Raw genomic sequence first — 21,970 nt, 5'->3', positions numbered from 1 at the left:
CAAGGCGAGAGATGAAAAGTTTAAGGGAGATGCATGCGGTGATTACTTTACACAAAAGATGGTAGGAGCCTGGAAGGCATTGCCAGCAGAGGTAGTAGAGGCAGGCACGGTGGATTAATTTAAGGTGCATCTGAACAGATGCATGAGTAGGTGGGTAGCAGAGGGATACAGATCGTTATGAATCAGGCAACAGGTTTAGGCAATGGATTTGGATCGACTCAGGCTTGGAGGGTCTGATCCTAGGCTATAAATTTTCTTTGTTCTTTATATGGAAATAGCATGTCAATTTGGCCTGCAGCATTGACTTCCAGTTCTGCTGCCAAACAAAAACCTTGGAAGTCTGCACAAAAACAAAAAAAGGTACAGGAAACAAAGGGAAAGGGAACATTGGATGAATGTTGTTTTATGTCACAGCAGATACGCATTAAGCCTTTAATGAAAATGCTCATGATGTCATCACATATGACCTCAGACCAAATGGTATAAAGGTCTCAGTGAGGGGCTCTTGTGGTGCAGTGGTAATGTCCCTGTTTCTGGACTAGGAGGCCTGGAATGAAGTCCCACCTGTTTCACGTGTCATAATGCATCTGAACAGATTCATGAGAAATATCAACGCCCTTAGTCTCCACCTTACTGAGAACTGTTGCAGCGTGACACACCCAGGAAAGCTTGCTACAGTGTACCTGAATTGCTTGACACTAGAAATGCAACTGCCTTTAATTGTAAATAGCGATAACTATAATACAAGTTCAAATTCTTCAGCACTACTTGACTCATGTCTCATCCTTGTGTTACAGGGGCTAACATAAGTATTATAGCATGATAGCAGCAGACCATCAATATTTGTCGTCACATCATGTCTCCTGTCATTTTTGGAAGAATTACATGATAATATTCACTTGAGCAAGATATTGGACCCTTATTCAGTGAAGAGCATAACTCTACAAGGAAGGAACCTGGCAAAAGAAAGGTTTGACCACACCCATATTTTATGAGAATTAGTAAACTGCTTCAAAGCAAAATTTACTTGAAACTGATCAATCTCTCATCATGGTTCAAGCTAATTTTTCTATTTTCTAATCAACGTGTTCAGAGATGTTGTTACACACCTCTAGAGCAGATGGGGCTTAAATCCAGAACTCCTTGCTCAATTTTGGGGACATTACCACTGCTACACAAGAATTCAAAGTTTTCTTTTTCTCTTTATACACACAAGTGCTCTTTCACACAACTGAATTTTCCTTCCGCATCACTAAATCGCTTCGGTATTTTTTCCACATATTAACCACCACCTAGTGAAAGCCAGGTGCCAACAAATGTAAGCATTGTGTTGAATGTACTCAAGATATTTTCTCATCAAATTAAGGAGATGTTATTATACTCTGGAGTTAGTGGGATTTGAACATAGGCTTCTCGGTTTATAGGTAGGGACAAAACAACTGTGTAATAAGAGTCCTGCCGTGTAACTCTTTCACTGATTCAAAAATATGTTCACCATCAATCTATTTAGAGATGGTATTGCACACCCCGGAGCAGATAAGACTTGAAACCAGGTCGTCTCGCTCAAGGTAGGAACACAACACTGTGCTGTAAGTGTCATTCACACTTTCAGTAGGTATAATTAAGAGCAAATGAAGTTTTCAATTGTCAAAAAAATCCTATGGTCCTCATCTTAAAAATAAGCATTACAACCAGACTCAAACCATCGATGGGGTGCAACACATGAATGACGCACTCTTGATCCATTCAGCTGATACACATCTAAACTCAAATGCAGCAAATGGTCACAGCTTTCTGCCTAAAAAGGAATATTGCCCAGTCACTGAACCAGAATTTTCTTTTTTTTGCAAATACCATCCAAAATCACAATGAAGTATATCTCTACTTTAAAAACAGCTGATGTCATAAACAATATTGGTCTTACCACCTTTTCTTTGACTGCATAGAACAGGACAGATTTGAAAAAAATCACATGCTTCATTCAGAGGCGGATTGTTTTGTCACAGAATCTGCCGAGGGCTTAAAAGCTCATGGATGAATAATTTCAGAGATTAGTGCACACGTCAATTTAGCAATGATAAAATGAATGTATTGTTAAGGCTGAATTGCAGTGAAAATAATGTCTATTTTATTCAAATAAATTAAAATTAAAGTTTTAGATAGAATGCAGTTACTCTAATATTATCAAGGTTATTTGTAAGTTTACCCTTATTTTATCTATCACAGTGGAAGTAGATGTTTGTTAAAAAGATGAATCGGTGTATTGCCAAAAAATTTCCATGTTTCATTTGGCCACTACGCCAAATATTAAGCCATTGTGCCTGCGTTCACACTTAAAATTCAGATGGTCATGAGTCTTATACCCATTCCAGAACACATGCAACCATTCAGTTCCATGGAGTCAACAAATTCAAAGAGTCATACAGCATGGAAACACTGTTTGGTCCAACCAATCCATGCCAACCATAATCTTAATCTAAATTAGGGGGTGACATTCTATCTCACAGACAGCATGCAGGAAGTTAGATGTCTATCCATTGTAATCTACACTTCATTTCAGCAGCCATTATTATGCTACTGCTTTAATCAAATTAAACTTGCATTCAGTCCCTTTCATTCAGGGATGCTTTCATGGCCATTCCCAGCCAATCAAATTCATTTGTATGATCATCCTCCGATACTAAAGTATATCACACCAACATTGTCCGGGGAAGTAGCGGAGTCAGAACGAGTTTGCAGGGTCGCCCCAAAGCTAGGACATATCACACTTACATCGTCTTTAAGAATCATGGAGTCAGGAAATCATTTGCATAACGATCCACCAGGATTAGGGCATTTAATTATCCCAGGGGATGACCTCATCCTACCATTGTACTTGGGGCAACATGTGGTTATTCGGGTAGTGGGAGGGGATTGGAATGGCACGAGTACCTGTGGGCATTACCAACTGAAGAGTCCCTTTGTTTGGGGACTCTTCTGACTCGACTTTGCACGCCTGCGAAGAGTGTCAAACGGGGTCACCTAGCTTGGACAGGCTTTAATAAACTTCAACTAAAGTTGGTGTTTGCAAATTGCATCTCGTGTGAGAAACCTCAGAAAAGAACCTAACAATCTGCCTGTGTTTGGCCCATATCCCTTCAAAATTTTTTCTTCATGCACTTATTTGAATGTCTTTGAAACTTTGTCTCTTCCCATATCTACCACATCTTTTAGAAGTTCACCCCAAACACGAACCTACTGTGTAAAGGTAAATTGCCCCTCATCTTTTCTTTAAAATCTTTCTCTCTCAACTGAAACGTTCCAGAGTCTTGAAATCCCTACCATAGGAAAAAGACATTGCCATTCACCTTATGTACACCCTTCATTATTTTATAAACCTCTAAGGTCGGTCACCTCTCTACCCCCGATGCTCCAGAGAAAAAGAATCCCAACCTGTCCAGCCTCTACTTATAATTCAAAGCCTCCATTCCCAGTAACATCCTGGTAAATCTCTTTGGAATCCCGTCCAGCTTAATAACATCTTTCCTTAACAGGGTGACCAGAACAGGATACAGTACTCCAGAGGCCTCATCAAGTTCCTGTACAACCTCAATATAAATATCCCAATTCCTAAACTCAAAGATCTGAGCAATGAAGGCAAACATGCTAAATGCCTTCTTAATCACCCTGTGACACAAACTTCAAAGAATTATATAACTGAACTCAAGGTCTTTCTGTTCTCGGCTATCTTACCCCTCAGCCCACCACCCCCCTCCCATTTATCTCTAACCACCAGCCCACAAGCCTCATTCCTGATTAAGGGCTTTTGCCCAAAATGTTGACTCTCCTGCTCCTAGGATGCTGCTTGATGTGCTGTACTTTTCCAGCACAACACTCTCAACTCCAACCTCCAGTATCTGCAGTCCTCAATTTCTCCTGGATGAGGGCATAGGAGAATGGGTTAATAAATTTGATACCAAGATCAGTTGTGGACAGTCCCAAAGGATGCTGCAGGTGACAGAGGGGCATAGATAAGCTGCAGAGTTAGGCTGAGTGGTAGCAAATGGAGCTTAATGTGGAAAAGTGTGAGGTGATTCACTTTGGAAAGAGCAACAGGAATAAAGGAGTACCAGGCAAACGGTAAGATTCTTGGCAGAGTAGATGAGCAGAGAGATCTGTGTCCATGTACATAGATCCCTAAAAAGGTGGCATCCAGATTGATAGGATTGTTAAGAAAGCATACAGAGTGTTGGTAGAAGGATTGAGTTTCAGAACCACGAGGTCATGTTGCAGCTGTACAAAGCTTTGATAAAGCCGCACTTGGAATATCGTACACAGTTCTGGTCACCACATTATAGAAAATATGTGGAAGCATTGGAGAGAGGTTCAGAGACAACTTACTGTGGAAGGTCTTATGAGGAAAAGCTGAGGGACTTGAGGCTGTTTTTGTTAGCAAGAAGGTTGAGAGGTGACTTAATAGAGACATATAAGATAACCAGAGGGTTAGACAGGGTGGACAGTGACAGCCTATTTCCTCAGATGGAGATGGCTAGCATGAAGAGACATAGCTTTAAGGTGATAGATATTGGATAGATATCAGAGATAGTTTCTTTACTAAGAGTAGTAGGAATGTAGAACATTCTGCCTCCAAAAGTAATAGAATCACTCGTCTTAATGGCATTTGAATGGTCATTGGATAAACATATGGTGAAAATGAATAGTGTAGGATAGATAGGCTTCAGCTTGCTGCACCAACCCATGGAACCATCAAGTGTCGAAGAGCTTGTACTGCACTCTATGCTTTCTAACACTACTCTAGGCCCTATCTTAAATTGTGTAAGCCCTTCCCTTGTTCATTTTAGCAAAACACACTACCTCAAACTCATCCAAATTAAACTTCAAATCGCCACTCTTCACCCATTGACCCAACTGATCCAGAACTCTTTGTAATCTTAGATATCCATTGTCCACTGCATCGCCAAGTTTGGTGGCATCCGCAAACTTATTAACCATGCCTCCTATGTTCTCATGGGAATCATTTACATAAATGACAAACAGTGGATCCAGAACCAACCCCTTCAGAACACTGCTGGTCACAGGCCTCCAGTCCGAAATACAATCTCCCATCATTACTGTCTCCTGTCGATAAGCTAAGCTTATATCCAAGTGGCAAGCTCATCCTAAATCCCATGTGATCTAACTTTACTAATTAGTTTACCATGTGCAACCTTGTCAAAAGCTTCACTAAATTCCAAGTAAGGAGAAAGTGAGGACTACAGATGCTGGAGAACAGAATCAAGTGTGTTGCTGGCAAAATTCAGCCAGGCAGATGAGGGTGTCGGTGGAAGGGTACTGGCTTATGCCTGAAAAATCGATTCTCCTGCTCCTCAGATGTTGCCTGACCTGCTGTACTTTCCCAGCAACACACACAACACTAAGGGCCAAGTAAACAAGGTCTATCACTCTGCCCTCCGTTTTCTTGGTTCATTCCTCAAAAAACTCAGTCAAGTTTGAGACACTATTTTCCTCGCACAAAACCATGTTGAATATCCCTAATCATTCCTTGCCTCTCCAAAATGTATATACCATATGTACTCAAATAAAAGCTGAAAATGTGTTGCTGGTTAAAGCACAGCAGGTTAGGCAGCATCCAAGGAATAGGAAATTCGACGTTTCGGGCATAAGCCCTTCATCAGGAATGAGGAGAGTGTGCCAAGCAGGCTAAGATAAAAGGTAGGGAGGAGGGACTTGGGGGAGGGGCGATGGAGATGTGATAGGTGGAAGGAGGTCAAGGTGAGGGTGATAGGCCGGAGTGGGGTGGGGGCGGAGAGGTCAGGAAGAAGATTGCAGGTTAGGAGGCCGGTGCTGAGTTGAGGGAACCGACCGAGACAAGGTGGGGGGAGGGGAAATGAGGAAACTGGAGAAATCTGAGTTCATTCCTTGTGGTTGGAGGGTTCCCAGGCAGAAGATGAAGCGCTCCTCCTCCAGACCTGCATGTCCTCGGTGGAGTGGGAGGGAGAGTTAAAGTGTTGAGCCACGGGGTGACTGGGTTGGTTGGTCTGGGCGTCCCAGAGGTGTTCTCTGAAGCGTTCCGCAAGTAGGCGGCCTGTCTCCCCAATATAGAGGAGGCCACATCGGGTGCAGCGGATGCAATAGATGACGTGTGTGGAGGTACAGGTGAACTTGTGGCGGATATGGAAGGATCCCTTGGGGCCTTGGAGGGAAGTGAGGGAGGAGGTGTGGGCGCAAGTTTTACATTTCCTGCAGTTGCAGGGGAAGGTGCCGGGAGTGGAGGTTGGGTTGGTGGGGGGTGTGGACCTGACGAGGGAGTCACGAAGGGAGTGTCTTTGCGGAACGCTGATAGGGGAGGGGAGGGAAATATATCCCTGGTGGTGGGGTCTGTTTGGAGGTGGCGGAAATGACGGCGGATGATACGTTGTATACGGAGGTTGGTGGGGCGATAGGTGAGAACCAGTGGGGTTCTGTCTTGGTGGTGGTTGGAGGAGCGGGGCTCAAGGGCGGAGGAGCGGGAAGTGGAGGAGATGCGGTGGAGGGCATCGTCGATCATGTCTGGGGGGAATCTGCGGTCCTTGAAGAAGGAGGCCATCTGGGCTCTGCGGTGTTGGAACTGGTCCTCCTGGGAGCAGATGCGGCGGAGACGAAGGAATTGGGAATATGGGATGGAGTTTTTACAGGGGGCAGGATGGGAGGAGGTGTAGTCCAGGTAGCTGTGGGAGTCAGTCGGTTTATAGTAGATGTTTACATTTCCTGCAGGGATCCTTCCAAATCCGCCACAAGTTCACCTGTACCTCCACACACATCATCTATTGCATCCGCTGCACCCGATGTGGCCTCCTCTATATTGGGGAGACGGGCCGCCTACTTGCGGAACGCTTCAGGGAACACCTCTGAGACGCCCGGACCAACCAATCCATCCACGCCGTGGCTCAACACTAACTCTCCCTCCCACTCCACCGAAGACATGCAGGTCCTTGGACTCCTCCACCGGCAGAACATAACAACACGACGGCTGGAGGAGGAGTGCATCATCTTCTGCCTGGGAACCCTCCAACCACAAGGAATGAACTCAGATTTCTCCAGTTTCCTCATTTCCCCTCCCCCCACCTTGTCTCAGTCGGTTCCCTCAACTCAGCACTGCCCTCCTAACCTGCAATCTTCTTCCTGACCTCTCCGCCCCCACCCCACTCCGGCCTATCACCCTCACCTTGACCTCCTTCCACCTATCACATCTCCATCGCCCCTCCCCCAAGTCCCTCCTCCCTACCTTTTATCTTAGCCTGCTTGGCGCACACTCTCCTCATTCCTGATGAAGGGCTTATGCCCGAAACGTCGAATTTCCTATTCCTTGGATGCTGCCTAACCTGCTGTGCTTTAACCAGCAACACATTTTCAGCTGTGATCTCCAGCATCTGCAGACCTCATTTTTTACTCAAATAAAAGCCAATCTCATGTTAAAGTTAACTTCAACCAACTTTTGAGAATTTTTGTCTCTTACCATTAAAATTTGCCTTACTCCGATGAAAACTCTAATTTTTATGGAAGGCTTATCCTTTTCTAAGACTATTTTAAAGCAAACAGAATTAGGGTCATGAGACCCAAAATGTTGCCTTATCAGTTCGCCACTTGCCCGGTCTTATTACGCAAGAGAAGGTCAAGTTTTGCACTTCTCTCATACACATTGATCAAGAACATTTGCTTGAACACCTTTAACAAATTCTTCACCATCCAAACCTTTAAAACTATGGTAGTCTGAGTCCATGTTTGACTAATTAAAATCACCCATGACATTATTCTTACATATATCTGAGATTTCTCTACTTGTTTGCTCCTCAATTTCTCTAACTATTGCAGGGTCTATAGTACAATCCCAAAGTGATCACTCCTTTTTTCTTTATAATTTCAACCCATACATTTTCACTGAATAATTTTTCAGGACTCTCGTTACAGCAGTAATTTTTTCCTTAATTAATAAACCCAGTCTCTTCCTCTGTTGTTGTTCTTTCTACCTTTCCTATTGCATCTAAAACTCAGAACATGGACACAACTGGCAGCTCAATCTCTCAGCCAACCTTCTGTAAATGGTTATGATGTTCCAATCCCATGTTCCCAAACATGGCGAGTTCACCAGCCTTAGCTGTAAGGCCCCTTGCATTGAAATAAATGCAGTTTAATTCTTCAGAGTGACTTGGTTCTTTGGCTTGCTCTTCTGTCTTTTCTAATTTACTTGTTATTTTCAGATGCAAAACCATTCTCAGTTATCTTGCTATCTACTCGGCTACTTAGAATTCTGCAGAGACCATTCCCCCCCGCAACTCCCTCATTCGGTCCATGCCCCCCAACCATCACAGCCTCCCAGCACTTTCCCTTGCCGCCATACCTGTGCTCACACCTCCCCCCTCACTTCCATCAAAGACCCTAAAGGATTCTTCCACATCCGACAGAGACTTTCCTGCACATCCAAACACCTCATCTACTGTGTCTGTTGTTCTTGATGTGGTCTCCTCTTCATTGGGGAGATAGGACACCAATTCACAGAACGTTTCAGGGAACATTTCTGGGATGCATGCGGCAAATAACCCCATTGCCCTGTGGCCGACCACATCAACATCCCCTCTCACTCCGCCAAGAACATAAAAGTCCTGGGCCTCCTCCACGACCAAATCCAAGCACCCAACATCCAGAGGAAGAAGTTCTCATCTTCCACCTTGGGACCCTCCAACCACATGGCATTGACATCAATTTTACCAGTTTCCTCATCTCCCCTTCCATTATCCCAGACCAAACCCTCGATTCGGCACCACTGTCTTGAAATGTCCTCTCTGTCCATCTAGGAGAAAGGGAGGTCTGCAGATGCTGGAGATCAGAGTTGAGAGTTGTCCCCTTTCTGAACAGGTTTTTTCTGCCCCAGATGAGATCCCAATGATCCAAAAACCTGAATCCGTGAACAATACACCACCTTTTCAACAACTGATTTATCTCCTTTATCCTTTTATTCTTTCCTGTGCACCAGGAGTAAACCAGAGATTACTTTTGAGGTTGTTCTATAATCTTATACCTTACCTCTTATATTCCCTCTGTAAAGCCTTATCTCTTCCATAACTATGTAACTCCTACCAAGTGTACAATATCCCATTTCTCACTCTCCTCTTCAGCAATATGCTTCAAACAGACCTCACGGCCCAACTTGTCCATGCAGACCAGATATCCTAAATTAATTTAGTCCCATTTGTCAGCACTTGGCCCATATGGCTCTAAATCGTTGCTATTCGTATGCTGGAAAAGCACAGGTCAGACAGTATCGGAGGAGCAGTAGAGTCAATGTTTCAGGCATAAGCCTTTCATCACGGATGAGGCTTGTGGGCCAAGGGGGCTGAGAGATAAATGGGATGGGCGTGGAAAAGGAGTAGATGGAGAAGAGGAGAGAATTCAATAATGAACACGTTCTTGAACATCAAGCAGTGACAGCTAAACTGCTCCTTCGAAGGACTGGTCATTGCCTAGCACTTACGTTGTGCAAACTTTACTGGTCACTTGCCAGCCAATGCCTGTACTTCATCCAGATATGGCTATATGTGAACATTTCAAAATCCAAAGACACTCAACTGGTGCTGAACAGTGTACAATCGGTAAATATCCTCACTTCTGACCATATTGTGTACACAAGGTCGTAGATTAAGCAGCTGAAAAATTGCTGGGCCTAGTTTAGCCTTGAGCTTGTCCTGCAATAATGTCTTGGGCAGAACTGGAGTATATTCTAAATTAAGCACATAAAAATGGCAGGAATGAAGATTATGTTGCAACTGCAGCACGTAGAAGTTGGTGGACACATTTGTGATCCACTGCAACCATATCTACATTAGGTGTCAGCAGAAGAGGCCAAATGGCAGACTCCTGTCCCTTACTGATCTGTACAGACATGAGTATTTCAGATTGGATTTATGGTCAGGAACATGAGATTGTGACTGTAAACAAACCAGATGTAGGGGATTGTAGAAGGTAGCAATGGCTCAGCCCTTGTAATTGTCCAGCGAAATCAAAGTTCTTGCAAGTTACGTATATTTGAGTCAGGACTGCAGAGAGGATGAGCAAATGAGAGGCATGAAATAGGATTTTGGCAACATCCATCATTATCCTGAGACAATGCAACTCTCACCTCAATTAGCTTTAACACAACTACATCTTTTAACCATTAACAAACAGCCATGATGTGGAGATGTCAGTATTGGACGAGGGTGGACAAAGTCATAAGTCACATGCCATCAGATTATAGTCCAAAAAAGTTGATTTGAAATCACAAGCTTTTGAAGTCTTCAGCTGAGGAAAGGGCAGTCGTCCGAAAGTTTGTGATTTCAAATAAACCTGTTAGACTATGATATAGTATCATGCAACTTCTGACATTAACAAGCAGTATAAGCACATTACCACTGTAACTGCTAAGACAATTGGTTTAGCTCTGATCATCCAATCCCCTCAATACTTAAAGGTACAAATAACAAACATTATATTCCCTTATAAGCCAAATTTCTGATTAGCCCAAGTGCTCATTACTAAATCTGGAGCCTCGTGTCAAAGTTAGCTGATATACAGAGTAGTCAAAGACAAAAAAAAAACTGCAGATACTGGAATCCAAAGTAGACAGGCAAGAGGCTGAAGAACACAGCAAGCCAGGCAGCTTCAGGAGATGGAGAAGTTGACATTTCCAGTGTAACACTTCTTCAGGACTGGTGGTGGGTGTGGGGGGAATCTGCAGATAAAGGGGGAAGCAGGGGCAGGGTGGTGAAGTGGGGATAGATGAAGACAGGTTGAGGGTACGACTTTGTTGGTCGATGGAAGGAATTAATCCGGGTGATGGCAGGGAGCAGTGACTGGAAGGGAGAGGGGCTGGGAAGGGAGTCAGTCAGGAAATGGGGAGGGAGATTAATTGAAATTGAAGATATCAATGTTGAGTCCTCCGGGCTGTAGGGTTCCCATATGGAAGACAAGATCCAACAGGTGCTCAAAACGACCCCGTCCCCCACAACGCAATAAGTTCAGAGTTCCCCTTGTCCTCACCTACCACTCCACCAGTCTCCACATCCAACGTATCATTCCGCCAACTCCAAATAGACCCCACCACCAAGAACATCTTCCCTTCCCCATCCCTCTCAGCCTTCCACAAGGACCATTCCCTCCAACAGTCGTTGGTTCATGCCACCCCTGCCACTGAATCACCATCCACCTTCCCCTACAACCAGAAAAAATGCAATACCTGCCAGTACACCACCTTCCTCACCTCAATCCAGGGCCTCAAACAGTCCTTCCAGGTTCACCTGCCTCCCTTCCAACCTACTTTACCACATCAGGTACCCCCGATGTGGTCTCTCCACGGGGAAATCAAATGTAAAGTTAGGGAATGACTCACCAAGTATTGCAGCCGGATCCGCAGGGGCCAACCAGACATCCCAGTCACTGCCCATTTCAATTCCCCCAACCACCACCTTTCTGACATGACCATCCTTGGACTCCTCCATTGCCAAATCAAACCACAGCACCTATTGGAGGAACAACATCTTATCTTCTGCCTGGGCAACTTACAGGCCAGAGGACTCAACATCCAGTTCTCCAATTTCAAATAACCTCCCTCCCACCAACCAGTTTCATTCCTCCCAACCAGGTCATACCTTCTACCTATCTTCACCTATCCCCACTTCACCACCCTGTCCCTGCCACCCCCTTTATCTACAGCTCCCCCCATACCTGAAGAAGGGTTACACCCAAAACATCAACTTCTCCACCTCCTGATGCCGCCTGGCTTGCTGCATTCTTCCAGCCTCCTGCTTGCCTACATACAGAGTAAGAGAAATTGAGGACCGCAGATGCTGGAGATCAGAGTTGATATTGTGGTGCTGAAAAAGCACAAGTCAGGCAGCAGCCCAGGAGCAGATGAATCGACGTTTCGGGCATAAGCCCTTCATCAGGAATTAGGCTTGTGGGAGGGGCAGCTGGGAGTGTGTTAGGTAGATGGAAGTGAGGGGAAAAGGTGATAGGTCAGAGAGGAGGGTGGAGCAGATAGGTGGGAAGGACGTTAGATAGGCAGGACAGGTCATGAGAGCAGTGCAGAGGTAGAAGGTTGGGAATAGGATAAGGTGGGGGTGGAGGGGAAATGAGGAAACTGCTGAGGTCACATTGATGCAGTGTGGTTGGAGGGTCCCAAGGCGGAAAATGAGGCGTTCTTCATCCAGACGTTGGGTGGTTAGGGTGTGGCGACGGAGGCCACCCAAGACGTGCGTGTCCTTGGCGGAGTGGAAGGAGGAGTTGAAGTGTTCAAGCAGGGGGCAGTGGATTGGTTGGTGCAGGTGTCCCAGAGATGTTCTCCGAGGCATTCCCTCTCATTTTATCTCTCCACCCCCTCAGCTCACAAGCCTCATTCCTGATGAAGGGCTCTTGTCTGAAATGGCAATCTCCTGCTCCTCGGATGCTGCCTGACCTGCTGTGCGTTTCCAGCACCACACTACATACAGAATAGTCAAGTACTAGCTTGACAGTCATACTTACAGACAAAACCCCAGGCATCATCATCATCATCACTATCTTTGGGTGTATCCTGTACCACAGGCAGGTCAGACCCAGCAGAGGTGGCCGCACAATGAAATACAGTCAGGTTAAAGATGCCCTCGGGGTTCTCAACATTGATTCTGGACCACACAAAGTGTCATGGCATCATGTTAAACACGGGAAAAGAAAGCACCTTCTGATTACCAGGTACTGTCCTCCCTGACCTAACAAATCAGTATTCCTCCATGTTGAGCAATATTTGGAGAAAACACCAAGGGTACAGAATGTAGTCTGGGTAGGGGGATTTCAATGTCCACCACCAAGAGGTGGCTTGGCAGCAGCATTACTGATCAAGTTGGTCACGTTCTAAATGACATAGCTGCTCGATTGCATCACCAACTTGATTTGGGAACAAATAAGAGGAAAACACATACTTCAACCCCACCTGCCTTCTGGAAAAGCATCGGTCCATGACAATATCAGTAAAGAGTGACAACCGTAACAATTATCAGGAAGACGAAGTCCGACCTTGACATTGCGAATACCCTTCATCATGCAAAATGAAACAGATTTTGAACAGATCTAGCAGCTGCCGGCTGTTGGCTATCAACAGCAGCAGAATCATACTCCAACACAATCTGCAATCTCATGGCCTAGCATAACTCCCTTTCCACCATTACCATCAAGCTAGGGGAACAACGGTCACTCAATGGAGAGTGCTGGTGGGCATACCAGGAGCAGCACCAGGGTTATCTAAAAATTAGGTGTAATCTAAGGTGAAGCTACCAAAGGAGGACATATTGCATGGCAAACAGTACAAGCAGCAAGTGATAGAGCTAAGCGATCTCACAGCCATCAGATCATATCTAAGCTCTGCAGTCATGAATGATGGTGGACAATTAAACAACTCACTGGGGGAAGTGGCTCAACAAATATTCTTATCCTCAATGATAGAAGAGCCCAGTACATCAGTGTAAGGACTAGGCTGAAGCATTCACAGCAATCTTCAGCCAGAAATGACAAGTGGATAATCTATCTTAGCCTCCTCCAGTAGTTCTGAGCATCACAGATGCCCATCTACAACCAATTTGATTCACTCCGTGTGTTATCCGGAAACAGAAGAAAGCATTGGATCCTGCAAAGCTTATGGGCCCTAACAACATTTCAGCAAGAGTACTGAAGACTTGTGCTCCAGAACTTGCCACACCAAGTCAAACTGCTCCAGTACAAGTACAATACTGTCATCTACCCAACAGTGTGAAAATCACCTAGTTATGTCCTGTTCAAAAGAGGAGAAATCCAACCCAGACAATTACTGCACCATCAGCCAACTCTCGATCATCAGTAAAGGTGATGGAAGGTGTCATCAACAAGGCTATCAAGTAAAACCTCTCAGCAACAACTTTCTCACTGAACTTCTGATATCATTACAGCCTTGGTTTAAACATGGGCAAAGAGAAAGAGTCGAATGCCAGAGGTGAGGTGAGAATGCCAGCCCTTGATATCAAAGCCACATTTAACAGAGTGTAGCATCAGAGTTACCAAGCAAACTGGACTCTACAAGAATCAGGGGAAACCCTCTATTGGTTCTCGTCAAACCTGACACATAGAAAGATGGTTACGGTTGATATAGGTTAGTCACTTCAACTCCAGAGTATCTCTGCAGGAGTTCCTCAGGATAGTGGTCTAGTTCCAACCATCTTCAGCTGCTTCATCACGGACTTTCTCTCCATCATAGGATAAAAGTGGAGATGTTTGCCAATGATTACACAATATTCAGCACCATTTTCGACTCCTCAGATACTGAAACAGTACATGTTCAAACGTAACACCACCTAAGAGGGTCCAAACTTGGTCTGACAAGTGGCAACTAACACTGACCCTATGCAAATGCCAAACTATGACCACCTCCAAGAAGAAACAAGTTATAGGTCCTTGATATTTAATAGTGTTATCATTACTAAATCCCCTATCAACCAGCTCATCACCAGCTTCTCAAGGGCAAGTAGGGATGGGCAATCCCAAGCAACATTCACCTCCCACAAGTGAGAGAATGAGAAAAGCAAACAACAGATCTATTGACTTTTCAAAAATAACTTCCTTATCATGCGCTATGTCATTTCATCTGTAACCTTTCATATCAAGTATTTACTTAACATTATAGGTGTTACATTAGAGAGACGATAAACAGTGCTTATAAAATAACATACCCTGGTTATCTCACATGGAATTTTAACTCTTCTTTATGACTTCAAGATGTTGACATCACCAATTCAAAGAAGAAATATATTTAACTTCCTTAACCTTGAATACCAAGCAACTTGGTAAAACAAGGTGACATGGTAGCCAAATAACAAAGGCCTATAATAATGCAGATCTTGGAAATCTGCAATAAAAACAGCAAGCACTGGAAATACCTCAGGCCTAGCAGTATTTGTGGAAGCAGAGAGAGTCACATTTTAGATCTATGACTTTTCATCGTAACTCCAATTCAATGCACTCACATCACTGAACTAATATGCATCACAGAGTATTATGATTACTTTAAGTACTATTATAAACCTTCTCTTTTGCTTCCCAATCCTTACTACCAAGACTTTGTCCCTGCTGAAAATCTGTTACACTTCTCTTTCACAGCTCGGATGAAATATGACCTGAAACATTAAAGTTGCTATCCTCAAATTATGCTAATTATTTCCAGCAATTTCTGCTCTTATTTCAAAACCTATTTAACGAATCACAAAACAAATTAATTTCTAAAATGAAATCATAAAAGCGGGTATGACAATGACAGTTCTCAATGATTGGCAGACTCTGTTCAGCTGCTCACAATAGCCAAAAGCATTGATTGTACACAATCTGCCTATTCTACAAACATCAGAAAGTAAACTGATATTAGATAATTTTGCAATTGAAAACATTTACTGAACAATCCAGCGTGTACTAAAAATTATGCTAACAAACAATTCAGGTCAGTCAAATTTGCAACATGGCTTAATTCTGCATCTCCAAATCATAATTCTGCTTGCTAAGAGCAACATATATTTCAAGGGATCTGTCCTCTGCAGATAAAAGGAACATGTCCATGCATTGCACTTTTTTTTAAATTAACAAAAGGACAGTGAAACATTGATTCCTAATACATTATCCATGACAATGCCTTGATCATAGTCAATTTGTTAGTAAATCAACCCCCATGCCTTGTCAATTATAAATTGCTCCTTTTGAAATTTGGTATTCTTTCATGCATCCTGAGGAGTGCAAGATGAAAACCTTCAGCAACAATTTTGTTTTAGGCAATCCTCAACTTTTGTACTACCAAGCAATCGTTAATAGCTTAATTCACAAAAATATCAAGCAGTTTTTCTGGAAGTAAAAACGAAAAATTAATAAACAAACGGTAAAGAGTGCAGGAGCAGAGTGACATTGGTACGTGCAGAGTGGATCGCAGCAAAGGACCAGAGATTCTCTAAAAGCTCGAGGAGCAATTCAGTAGATTTAACACCACTCCAACTAAAAAGAGATTGGTAAATCTCTAGGATGCAATAGCTTCCACAATTTGATATATAAGCAAAGGAAGTGATAGACCCTTCAATATTCCAAACACACAATTCATGAATCGTTTCTTTGGATTAAAAAATGTTGCAGAGATGCCAGTGTTGGACTGGGGTGGATAAAGTCACACGGCACTGGATTGTAGTCTAACAGGTTTATTTGAAATCACAAGCTTTCGGATCACTGCTCCTACATCAGATGAAGTAGAGGGAAGAACACGGGCACAGAATATATAGGCATAGAGACGATGGCCATGCATTCTCCTGACAGCTGGAGCATACATGTACAGCCTAGAGCAGCAACCTTCCAGAGGGATCCAAATCAACTCTTTCTTCTTTGGCTACTGCACTGAGATTTCTTTGCTGACTGTTCTGGTCTGTTAGTTGTCTCATGAGGCTCACTGCTGACATCTTGGAGTTTGTGGAAGAATTCCCAGAGTGTCATTCGCCTGGTGACCATCTCTACACCAACTTGCGTGGTCAAATGCTTCCCTCCACATCACCTGACAAAGGAGCAGCCCTCTCAAAGCTTGGATTTCAAATAAACCTGTTGGACTATAACCTGATGTCACTTGATTTCTGTGAGGAATAAGCCAGTTATTCCATTAATTATCACAGGTGTAGGAGATAATAAACTACTAACTTTTTGACCTGTTAGTTTAACATTTATTTTTCAATAATTACTAAACTCTATTATAGACAGACTAAATGAGCATTTGGGCAAATCATGAGCTGGTTGGTCATCTTGGATTGGGATCAGGCATGTCATACCTCATGAAGAAAGTTTAATTTTGAGAAGTCATCACTAAAGCTGTAGATAAATTATGTTTATAGACACTATTTATGAAGTTCCACAAAACATTTAAAAAACACAAAATCAAAGCAAGCTGCTGTCATAGCCATTGTCCCATTTTTTGGGTGATTTAAAAGTTGGGAAGCATTGATCATTTTCACTATTTATAAATGACTAAGGAAAATAAAACTATATCCAAGTTTGCTGATCGCAAAAGTTTTAGATGTTGTAAATAGTGCAAATGGGAGCAGAGCGGTTCAAAAGACATTAAACGAGGAAGCAAAAGTTATTCAAATTTTGAGTGGCAGTAGAGAAACGGAGGCTATCCATGGGACATCTAGATAGAGAGATCATGATAAAGTAGGAACCACAACAAAGATTTAGGAGTCCATTTATAGAAGCTACAGAAAGTTTGTGCACAGTTACATCAATAAAAATTGAAATTAATGAAATATATGAACAGGACAAGACCAAGGATAGATACTTTGAGGACACCAGAGGTAAACAGTCACAAAAGGTTATAATGTGTGATTGATTGGAGATGCTTTGGTATAAGTTGTTTGGACCAAATTTAATGTAGAAATAAAATGAACTGACAACAATAGCTTCTCTGTTATTGCCATCTATCCTACATCGTAATTCAGTTCGCTCACCTTCCATCCTCTGAAGGCATCAAATCTTTGCTTGTCCCACATATACAGGTTTCCTACAGTGTTTATAAAATGATCGTTCACAGACAGTAATATTGTTATCATAATCAACCCTGGTTCAGTCCTAAACCTATGTTTATATTTACAGAATCACCACGGACCAAGTACTGATGCCAACTATCATGGGCAACCACATTTTACAAATTTTCACTACTCCAATGTTGGATTACCTCATTGTTGGGAGTTCTGGTTAAGCCAATCTTTAATACAGTTGGGCCATTTTCTTCACTGTTGGCCTCTTTCTCTTCATCAGAGAATTCTTTCACTGGTGATTAGGCATTCAAAATCTTCTGCACAGCTAAGTAGTCAATAGAACTCAACTTATCTGGCTTTGATATTGTAATTAAAGATGCCCTCAACTACATCTTCTCCATCGCCCACATTACTGCCATCAAATGCCTCCCCAACAAGTGGAGAATCCCCATAGCCCTCACATACTGTCATTCTTGTTTCCATATCCCTCTATCAGTCGAAGCAAACACTTAGAGACACAGTATGACTCTACCTTCTTTGCCTTGCAAGCCATGGAGAGACATCAATTGCCCATGTACACAAAGACATGAGTTCTCGGTCTTCTCTCAAAGAGCAGACTCTTAAAAAATTATACAGTCACTTACAGGGAACAGGTGCTACAGCCCAAATCCACACCAACCCTCCAAAGCGTAATCCATCCAGACCGATTCCCCTACCCTATATTTACCCCCTGACTAATGCACCTAGCCTACACACCCCTCAACACAATTTAGTATGACCATTCATCTTTAGATTGTGGGTGGAAACCGGAGCACCCAGAGGAAAACCTACTGCATAGGGAGAATGTGCAAACTCCACACAGATAGTCGCCCGAGCACCGAGCCATCTTCCCACACACCTGTCCGCTGAATCCTTCCACTTGCCAATCATAATAACTCCCTATCTGCACCCACCTATCACCCATTTACATTCCCCCCGCCCCTCCATTTACTTCTGGGCTCCTCTCCCCCTCCCCCAGTCCTAATAAAGGGTTTTGGCCTAAAGCGTTGGGTTTCCTGCTCCTCAGAGGCTGCCTGACCGGCTGTGCTCTTCCAGCTTCACATCTATTAACGCAGGCTTCCACAGCATCTGCAGTTATTATTGTCTCCTAGCGGCGTTGTTAACAGACCAACCTGAACGTGAGAAACCACCAAACTCCGGTTGCCTTCTCCGTGGTACTTCCATTCATTTGCATCGAGATACTTTACTTCCATCACCGTTCCCATTTCTCTCCAGGTCCTTGGTGTTTCTTCTAAACCCCCTTCCACGCCTCCTCTCCGTCTCCCCTCACATCGACTGAAGGTGCCTGGCTTCTGACATCCGCGGGCACCGCGCTCAGGAAGAGAAGCGTCTACCCGCCCCCCGACTAACGGAAGTGCGCGCTCCAGCCAAGCCCCTCCTCTAACGCCGCTATCGCTGCACTGATTGGTTGTGCTGTCCCGGGCGGTTTTTGATTGGTGAACTCGCCGCAAGGCGGTGCGAGGTGATTGGTCCTCCTCCTCTTCCCGCCCTCCCCCTCCGTTCTCGTGCATCGCCGAGTTCGGTTGATGCAAAGGTCGTTCAAACGTCCCTTGGCAGTTCTTGGTACCAGCTCCTCTTCGCAAAGTGCATGTTGCTTCGGGATTACTGATGCAGGTCATCTGTGCGTAAGTAATACGTCTTAAACATAAACATCGTCGTTTTGCAATCAAGGTACAAAAGCGAAACATGAAAACAAAATGGAAATAAAAACAAGATGCTGGAAATGTTCGACAGGTCTGGCAGCTTCTGTGGAGCAAGAACAACAGTTAACGTTTTAGGTGTTAAAATGCGAAATTAAGTCACAGTCTTATTTTAGTATTATTTATACCACAAGAGATTCACCAGAATGAGTACCGTAATGATGTCTGATTCCCAGCACAACTTGTATTTTTTCGACACGTTTCTCCTAAAATATTGACAGCAAACTTCTTCTGATCGGACAATGAACAGAGGAAGTGGTGGAGGCTGGTACAATTGCAACATTTAAGAGGCATTTGGATGGGTATGAGAATAGGAAGGGTTTGGAGGGATATGGGCCGGGTGCTGGCCGGTGGCACTAGATTGGATTGGGATATCTGGTCGGCATGGATGGGTTGGACCGAAGGGACTGTTTCCATGCTGTACATCTCTATAACTTCCTCTGGCAGATCATTCCATACGTGTACTATCCTCTGCATGAAAAAATTACCCCTTAGGTCCCTTTTATATCCTTCCCCTCTCACCCTAAGCCTATGCCCTCTAGTTCTGGACTTCCCCACTCCAGGGAAGAGACTTTGTCTATTTATTCTATCCACGCCCCTCATGATTTTATAAACCTTTATAATGTTACCCGTCCACCTCCAACGCTCCAGGGAAAACAGCCCTAGCCTGTTCAACCTCTCCATACAGCTCAAATCCTCCAACCCTGGCAACATTCTTGTAAATCTTTTCTGAACCCTTTCAAAGTTTGATAATATCCATCCGATATGGAGTAGGCCAGAACTGCACGCAATATTCCAAAAGTGCCATAACCAGTGTCTTGTACAGCCGCAAGATCACCTGTACTCAACCCACAACAACTCCTGTACTCAATACTCTGACCAATAAAGGAAAGCATACCAAATGCCGCCTTCATTATCCTATCTACCTGCGACTCCACTTTCAAGGAGCTCTGAACCTGCACTCCAAGGTCTCTTTGTTCAGCAACACTCCCCAGGACCTTACCATTATCCTGCTAAGATTTGCATCCCCAAAATGCAGCACCTCACATTTATCTAACTTAAACTCCATCTGCCACTTCTTAGCTCATTGACCCATCTGCTCAAGATTATGTTGTAATCTGAGATAACCTTCTTTGCTGTCCACTACACCTCCAATTTTGGTGTAATCTGCAAACTTGCTAACTATACCTCGTATCCAAATCATTTATGTAAATGACAAAAAGTAGTAGACCCAGCAGCGATCCTTGTGGCACTCCACAGGTCACAGCCCTTCACTCTGGAAAAAAAACCCACCACCATCACCCTCTGTCTTCTACCTTTGAGCCAATTCTGTATCCAAATGGCAAGTTCTATCTGTATTCCATGAGGTCTAACCTTGCTAACCAGTCTCCCATGGGGAACCTTGTCGAATGCCTTACTTAAGTCCATATAGATCATGTCCACCGTTCTGCCCTCATCAATCCTCTTTGTTCCTTCAAAAAAACACAATCAACTTCGTGAGACATGATTTCCCACGCACAAAGCCATGTTGACTATTCCTAATCAGTCCTTGCCTTTTCAAATACATGTACATCCTGATCCTCAGGATTCCTTCCAACAACTTTCCCACCACTGATGTCAGGCTTACTACTCTATAGTTCCCTGGCTTGTCCTTACAACCTTTCTTAAACAGTGGCACCACATCCTCCAACCAACCTCCAGTCCCGGCACCTCACCTGTGACTATCGATGACACAAATATCTCAGCAAGGGACCCAGCAATCACTTCACTAACTTCCCACAGAGTTCTAGGGTATACCTGATCAGGTCCTGGGGATTTATCCACCTTTATGCATTTCCAAACATCCAGCACTTCCTTCTCTGTAATACGGACATTTTTCACCATTTATTTCCCTTCATTCTGTACCTTCCATTTCCTTTTCCACCGTAAACACTGATGCAAAATACTCATTTAGTATCTCCCCTGAAGTAAGCATAAATACATACATTACAGATATTCACTTGTTCCTCTGCAGAAAAATAATAGTTCCAGTCTTCAGAAGAGCATTTGCAACAGTTTCTGAAGAATTTTCTGAACATTCTAACCAATCAACCACCATTCTTTGTGAGACGAAAGGATAGGAAAAGACGAAAAAGAAACAATTGAAATATTTCATAACAAAAAGATATATAGACATTTAAGACAGAAAATACAGAAGCTAATTGATAAATAATCAAACTTTGAAAATTTCACACATTCATATTAACAAAGTTAGAGAAAGCATACCAGATGTAGAGTGATCAGTTTCTCAACATGGAAAGTCAAAATTGACAATGGAATTTTTTAATCAAACATGTAATTGAAAAATCAACAAATCAGATTGTTATAAAGGGTAATCAGTACAGATTTCAAAAGGCAATATGTTTGACCGTTGTCACATAATCTGGAATTATTTGAAGTAAGGGAAAGAGTAGGTTTCGGCAATGTGATCTATTTGGATTTTCAAATGGGTCTTTCATAATGAACAAATCAAAAGAAATCAAAATGAAAAGAAAGAATTGGAGATGTGCAAAATTAGAGGTCATAAACACAAAATAGTATGTCGTAAATCCAATCAGGAGCTCTTTGTTAACCCGATCCAAGCAAGCTGGTGAAGTACAAAACAAG

At 43.4% G+C, this 21,970-nt stretch overlaps 1 protein-coding gene and 1 long non-coding RNA gene across 3 annotated transcripts in view; one reads left to right on the top strand and one right to left on the bottom strand.

The window, feature by feature from the left end:
• Nucleotides 1–18,928, bottom strand: part of ippk (inositol 1,3,4,5,6-pentakisphosphate 2-kinase) — an 82,807-nt gene extending 63,879 nt beyond the window's left edge. Inside the window, exon 1 of the mRNA XM_060835494.1 lies at nucleotides 18,737–18,928. Coding sequence (XP_060691477.1) covers nucleotides 18,737–18,829 — 93 coding nt within the window. The 5' untranslated portion in view covers nucleotides 18,830–18,928. The remainder of the gene's footprint in view (nucleotides 1–18,736) is intronic.
• Nucleotides 18,929–19,136: 208 nt separating this feature from the next.
• Nucleotides 19,137–21,970, top strand: part of LOC132822294 (uncharacterized) — a 77,225-nt gene continuing 74,391 nt past the window's right edge. For both annotated transcript variants that reach the window (XR_009645430.1, XR_009645429.1), the window contains exon 1: nucleotides 19,137–19,249. This is a non-coding gene — a long non-coding RNA (uncharacterized LOC132822294). The remainder of the gene's footprint in view (nucleotides 19,250–21,970) is intronic.

This window comes from Hemiscyllium ocellatum, chromosome 14 (assembly GCF_020745735.1).
Source record: "Hemiscyllium ocellatum isolate sHemOce1 chromosome 14, sHemOce1.pat.X.cur, whole genome shotgun sequence".
NCBI classification, from domain to species: Eukaryota; Metazoa; Chordata; class Chondrichthyes; order Orectolobiformes; family Hemiscylliidae; genus Hemiscyllium; species Hemiscyllium ocellatum.
Note: the sequence above shows the minus strand (reverse complement) of the source record. Positions and strands in the feature narration are given on the sequence as shown.